The 7,208-nt window shown below is 38.8% G+C and overlaps 1 protein-coding gene across 1 annotated transcript; it reads right to left on the reverse strand.

Annotated features, from left to right (window-relative positions):
• Positions 1-704: 704 nt before the first annotated feature.
• LOC144639892 (uncharacterized) lies at positions 705-6,980 on the reverse strand. Its single transcript, XM_078499164.1, has 4 exons — positions 6,385-6,980; positions 4,205-4,548; positions 2,115-2,196; positions 705-949 (listed from the first exon to the last, which is right to left on the reverse strand). Exons 1-4 carry the CDS (start codon positions 6,803-6,805, stop codon positions 720-722), a joined length of 1,077 nt encoding a protein of 358 aa, XP_078355290.1. The 5' UTR covers positions 6,806-6,980; the 3' UTR covers positions 705-719.
• Positions 6,981-7,208: the final 228 nt, after the last annotated feature.

Consider the following 7,208-nt stretch of genomic DNA (forward strand, 5'->3'; position numbering starts at 1 on the left):
ACAGACAGACAGACAGACAGACAGAGATCACAGTTAAAGTAAACAAACCATGGGTGCTTACAGTATCTCACCACTGAAAATTGATTGTAGCAGTCTGAGTGGTGGATCCAGGGGGAGGGACTGGGGGGCCCAGACCCCTTCTTCCAATCAGATCTCACATTTTCTTGACAATAAAATTCTTGTAATAAAAATAAATTGACAGGCCTGCACGACTCTCATGCACGTGTATTAGTCATTTTTAAAGTTTTGATCCTTGAGAGACCTAGCCCTTTTGTATGATATTAAATGAGGTTCTTTGAATTTTATTTTTTTTAGCAATGGTTGTTGAGCCCTTGTTAGGGTAATTGTGTTGTGTTCTATGGTAGGACATTTTACTCTCATGGTGCTTCTTTTCACCCAAAGGTGTAAAATTTATGTGTGCCGGTGAATTGTTTGGGTAACCTAAAATTTTCAATTATCGGTATTTTTTTCTGAAAACTGAAGTTGAAAGAAATGCACATCAGTGACATTATGTCACTTTTTTCTTTTGTTTAGGAGCTGGTATTTGCTTTGTTATGATTTTAATTTCTTTCTTCTCTCCATAAAATTATACCCTCTGTTGTATTATCATATTTTCAAATCTTGCCCATTTTACAAATTCACCAATAAACAAACAACCATCATTTATAGCTGCTTGTTTTTTTTGTCAGCAAGTAGAATAAGTATTTTGAATTTTAAAGTCACCTTGGTTTTTCAGCCTCTTCTTTTTCCCGTTTCTTTCTCTCCAGTTCCTCTCTCTCCTTCCTCTTAGCGTCATTGTATTTTTGTATCTCATCCAACTCAAGGCTTGATTCTTGTTGTAGCAGTTGATCATCGTACATGGGCGACTTCATTGCTTCATTGTAACCATCCCTGAATTCACGATCTGATGTGCACACTGCTCTGATCATGTCCAAGACAATTTCCTTTTCTGTGAAATCACAAAAAAGGAAGTGTTATCAATGTAGTAGATGATAAAATAATGTTGTCTCAATAATATGAAATAAGAACTTTGGTCATCCCTTCTTTAGAAAAGATCAAGACAGCAATTTCTTGAAGAAAATCTTATGCAATCTGTTAATTGCTACTTTCAATTTTTGAAAAAATAATACTACTAGAACTACAAACACATTCATAAAAAATTTCTTTAGAACTATGTTCTACCCTGACAAAAGTACTTACTACTCTCCCTTACCATAGATGCCAAGTTTTTTGGCTGGCATGGAGTGAGAAATTGAATTGCCCCGAAGGAGCATTAGTGAGACCCAGAGGAGGTAACTTCTAGGGGGGTCTGGGGGTATATTCCCCCCAAAAATGTTTAAAAAAGTAAGTTGTAGAGAAGCAATCTCCTTCATTATGGGCAAACATTTGTTGTTTTTAAACTCTTCCCTACTCGATTAACGTTCATCTCTACCAAAGTACAGCTGAAAGTATATCTCTTTATTAAAATTAATAAGACTTTTTCCTCAAGTTGTAGTATTTTAAAAAAGCGTGATATTTTGTCTGAATGGCGTGGTTGCGTGAGATTAGGTCAAAAAGAGTGAGTCTCACGCCAAATGCTGACAATAAGTCTTTCCTGTTGATTTTCAGTTGAACAACAAGCAAATAAGGAAGTCTTGCTTATACGTTAGTTACACTGTTTTCTTAGCAACCATTCATGATATTGGAAAACTTTAAGATATTATTTAGTCAATGGCAGAATAACATCTTTCTCATTGTCTTTCTTTAAGCCTAAAATATACCATCCTTTATTTCCATACATGTACTTATCTAACTTTTCAACAATACTATAATCCTAGCTGCGTGCAGGATGTTTGCCACCTTTAAACCTACAGTGTAGTCATGTGGCCTAGCCTCATGAGTCTCTTGCAGCTCAGTGGTAGAGCATCTGACTGGTGTGCAGAAGGTCATGGGTTCGATTACTGACATTACTGTTGGGAGAACTTGGAACTTTTTTCCGAGTAGCTTTTGTCACTGACTGAATAATATCTTTCTCATTGTCTTCGTCCAAGCTTAAAATATACCATCCTTTATTTTCATACATTTTTGATACTTTTTTTTTTTTTTCGTTTCTTATGAAACTTGGCAAGTCTTACCTCTTTCAGGAGCATAAACCAACCACGATTTAATGTCATCAGGATGAGTGGGTTGAAGGATGTTTATCAACATGTTAAGCATCTAAAAGAAGGGGACAAATTAAAGCATGAATGTAAGATGTTTTGCTCTTTGGTCTGAAGTACATGTAGGGTATGCTTTACAGGATGTATGGTAACAGAGCCAAAAATATTAGCCCCCCCCCTCTCCCTAGGAGCAAGAAATAGCCATTGCTCACTCTGCCATTCCCCTTGCCCTCAAGCCCGGGGGGGGGGGGGTACTCCAGCTTGTAAATGACGAGGATGATCGAAGGATTTTTTGGGGTTTGAAATTTTCGATTCCGGGATTTTTTTGGGTTGGAAAATTTGGCAAGTATTTTTTTGGGTGACTAGATTTAAATAGGGGATTTTTTTGGGTATTAAAAACAAACTAAAGTGCCTTGGTGCGGCCTTGGCGTATTTATGGTATGATGAATAAATAAACACGAGCGTTCAATTTTTTATGTTTTTCTTTGTGTTATATTATTGCCCCTCCTGGCAATTTAGGGGTAATTTGACAAGGGATTTTTTGGGTGTTATTTTTGGTCCAGGGATTTTTTTGGGTAATGTTGGAAGACTTAAGGATTTTTTTGGGTCCAGACCTGAGTTTTGCCTCCATTCGATCATCCCTGTCATTTACAAGCCGGAGTACCCCCCCCCCCTGGGCCCTCAAGGCCACCTTCAAGCAAGAATGGGTGGGAGTAGGTTCACCAACATCCCCCAACATTTAAGTACAGTAAAAAAAATATTCATTTAGAACTTTTGATTGTTCTGTGTAAAAAAATCTTTAAATGAAAAATGAAACCAAACAAAAGAGTCATTGTACTTTATAAACCACTCTTGTGTATTAATCAAACCGAAACCAGTTCTGGGTAGGTCTGATGGTGTGAGATAAGGTGAAGGTTTATAGAGGGTTTATAGAACCAGGATCAAATTCAGGATCTTGCTTCACTGGTAGACAAGCAACAACAAGTAAGAATTTAATAAATCAAGAGAAAGATGACCACATACAATGTACATAATTATATAAAAAGAATTATAATTATAAATACATGTTTATAGTGGTCATGCACTTAGCTTCATATCTCAACGAGATAGCTAGTTTACAGGCATGCCACTGAAACAGACGAAACAAATAGTTTTAAATGAACATAACAAGGTTAAAAATCCCAACTGGCAGGAGGAGACCAGTTGGCTATATACAAAGCGTGGTCGAGGATTTGAACTCGGGACAACCGAGAAACAAATCCAGCTAGTGGCAAGGACAGGTCTTGAACCGGGGACCTCCGGATTACAATACCAGCGCCCCAAACCACTCGGCCACGCTTGCCCTCCTGTTAGAGGAGGTTCATCTGTATGACAAATTTAAACAAGTGTTAACCCCTGCCTCGTGAATATGGAGGATGGGTGCCTGGGATATCCAGGAGGGCCTCCACTGAGGTCAGCCGGCCCTCCCCAGATAGAATAAAGCTGCCAAGGCTGGCAATCCCAACAAAACAGCCATGAGCCCCCACATACAGACACCCGTCACACTGATTAAGTCAGTGGAAAATGAATAACTAATAACAAGAAGCAGGGAAGGGAGGGAGGGAGGGGAAAAAACTCGCAAAACATCCCTGAAAACCCTCCATGGAACGAAGACCTGACACCACGCTGTAATGTCCGAGAACGCAAAGCACTGAGCCTGACAAGAGCTAGTAACCGCTGACCACCAGGACAGCTGACTACTCACTCGTTGTGGTTAACTTGGTTAAATTGCTTATTTAACTTGGTTAAATCACATTTAACCTCATAAAAACATCCCCTCAACCTAGTTGTCTTAAGCACTGTAGATGATTTCTCATAGACAGTAAAATTGGAGAAGGGGTTATTTACCAATAAGTGAGCTTAGGTATGTTCTGGGGGAGGGGGGATTCTCATCATACAAATGTTTTGAGTGTATTAAAACATAGTTTCATTCCCACCTCCTTGTCACTCTTTTCTTGAGTACCTTTCTAGGTATAAATGTCAGATGTTATGGTTCTGTGTTAAATCTCAAAGGAAATGTCACTTACTGTGAGATCACTATCGGATTCTGGAGCAATGTGCTGCATTGGAAGTCCCTGTCGAAACATGGTAGGTCTGTCTCCCTGTCTAGACTCCCCTTGCCTCGATGGCGGTTTCTCTCCATTCCGTGAAGGAGGCTTCTCTCCATTTCTTGATGGTGGCTTCTCCCCATTCCTTGACGGAGGAGGGAGCTCCCGGCCCCTGGATGGTGGAGGCCTCTCCCCTTGTCTTGACCCTTGCCTTGAAGGTGGCACCTGATAACTTGTCGTGTTTGTGTAGGGGTTCTTACTTTTGATGCCTGCAGCTTCGGTGAATCTCTTTAGTTCCTCTCGCCAGGTTTGTGTTATTGGAACTGTAAACCAATGTTAAAGTATTGTAAAAATCATGTTGTAATTATTATCATTATGATTTGGTCATATGCACTTCAGTGTACCATCGTTTGCATCTAAGCGTGAACACATGCTGCCGTTTATTGGGTATCAAATATGGCATGATTGGTCTGATTTGTGTCGATAAGCATTTGCAGGTTCACTTGAATCACGTCTATTTTGCCTGGACTCAGTGTATATGGTGAGTATTTTGAGTGCGAAAGTTCGCGTCACAGGCTGCTAAACTTTAAATGTTTGATGATCAATAAAATCATGCCATGTTTGATACCCAATAAGATCAATTGTTTCAGCAGCACATGTTCATGCTTAATAGATGCAAGCGACAGTAAATGAAAGTTTTTTTTTGGGGGGGGGGGATGGAAACCTGGGAGTACGGGACGTGGAAGCCCTATGGTAAGGAGGAGATGTTTGTGACATTGGGTAATATTTTACAATAGAAAAAGTACAAAGAGGTGGGAACCACTAAGCAAGGAATAGGAACTGGAAGAAAAAGGTACCGGGAACAGAAAATCCAGCCACCCCCCCCCCCCCATGTAAGTTCTATAAAGTTAAGAAAGTACATGAACACCACAAACTGATGCAATATATTTTCATTTTCTCCCAGCTCTTGTTCCACAACATGACCTAAGAATTTGCGAGTGAATACAACTGAACAACAACTTTATAAATCATCAATTTCATAGCTAATGGCTAACTCACATAATACAACAACAACATTTAAAATTATCTGCTTTTGAGTTATCATGTACAGTACTTGCTTGGACGTTTAATAAATTAAATGGTCAATGCATTTATAAGCTTCAAATTGTGTTTACAAGTTCTGTGGCATTTCTGACAGCAATTCATGGTAATGTTTACTTTCTTGCTACAGCTCATTTGAAAAACAAATTTGGGACTTTATTTTTTTCTGCTCTTCAACAATATATGCTGTGCGTGTAATGGTCACTGATATAATTTTGAACAGACTACAACAATGACGAATAGTAAAAAATCCAGAAATAGAATTGTGGAAGTGATTTATCATTAGTTTCATAATAGAAAATCCTTTTAGCAAGTGAAAGAATTGTGTAGTAAACTTTACAGATTAGCATAAGCCTGTGAGGTATTAAATCCTTTGCCAAATTTTATTCAAAAATCAGCAGGGTAGAGATTGGGAGGGCAGTGGAGAAAACTTTGTTGTCTTTATACTTTATTTCTTTAATACTTAAATAAAACAGCGGGTATAAATAATGAATAACATTATTGTGTACAGATCTAGTAACGTAAATATAAATTTAGAGGGAGGGTTTGTTTTTTAATAATAATAAATATATTCTTGCATTATTAAAACCTACTGTATCCAGAAGAGGAATGCAAACAAAGGAAAGCACGAAAATACTAAAAAAGATTAGTACTGTTTGTTAGAATATTTTCGTTTCAGACAGGAAATTTTCTCTCTGCTAAAAAATCATCGAAAACAATTTCAAGAATTCAACTTAAAATCCTATTGACAATTCCTTGCTTATGGCTTTTCAAAGATGACGCAAATTGGCAGAGCAAAGAAATAGCTTGAACAAAGCAATAAAAACACTCATTCTGTTTGCCTCTCGAAAGTCAACGGAAGCAATTTCCAGACGGCAGACATTAGCTATTTCTTTACTTACATTTTACACGGCATTCAAGAGCCATAAAGGAATTATCAGGAATTATTAATCGCTGCGGTGTCGATTACCTTTTAACTCACAACAATTCATCGTTGCTAAGTACAATTAGAACTTCATTACCGCCAGCTTATAACAAGAAAATGGTGAAATTCTTACCTAATCCGATAGACGGGACAGCTTTTTCTTTAGCGAAGACAAGTGTATCGGCATTGATCGGTAGCCGCAATCCGTGGCTAGATTTCAAAGGTCTTTGTCGCATTTGGTCGATAGTCGGGGTGCAAACCATGTATCTCCCCACATTTTCTTCAACGCCAGAGTCGATCACAGTACAAACTGGGATGTCTAAAAGTCCTTTCAGATGCCTTACTCGCTGTGGATGAGGGTTATGCCTTGCAAAAAATGGATTCTTGCTGTTTCTGTTGGGAAAACTACTCGTAGTACTTAGCGACGACTCGGATCTGCGAGGCCATGCGTACCGACTTGTTAGCGGCATCTTATCTTCAAAGTTCTCCTGAATTGTACCTCGAACGAGGAGTGATTGGCCTCCGCTTGGTGTAAACGTAGGCATATTGTCCATTCCCTAGTGAAATCGGGGCTTTTGAGAGTTTTCGAGCCGATTTCAGCAAACCAGCAACTTTAGCGCGCTCCCTCCAAATGAAGTTTGCAACCGGGATCCAATGTCAAGTCACACACACTGTAATCATTCCAGAAGTTCTAATTGGTTGTTCCGTCGCTATAGAAACATGAATAAGAAATTCCGAACAATTTGACCAAGCTTTCAAGCGGGTTCATGTTAATTTATTTGTGGCTCCAAAATGACTGCTACTATTGATTATTCTAAGATACTAATGGTTTATTAAATCAACTGAGTCAGAAAAGCCATTATGTTTTGGTCCGTTTCCAAGTTGCTTGTTTTATAGCGAGACTTTATAGGGCGCGCGCAAGAACAACTACCAAGCCTTGGACTCACTCAGCTGTAA

This window comes from Oculina patagonica, unplaced genomic scaffold, assembly GCF_052425735.1.
Source record: "Oculina patagonica isolate OP01 unplaced genomic scaffold, crgOcupat unplaced146, whole genome shotgun sequence".
In the NCBI taxonomy this organism is placed as follows: domain Eukaryota; kingdom Metazoa; phylum Cnidaria; class Anthozoa; order Scleractinia; family Oculinidae; genus Oculina; species Oculina patagonica.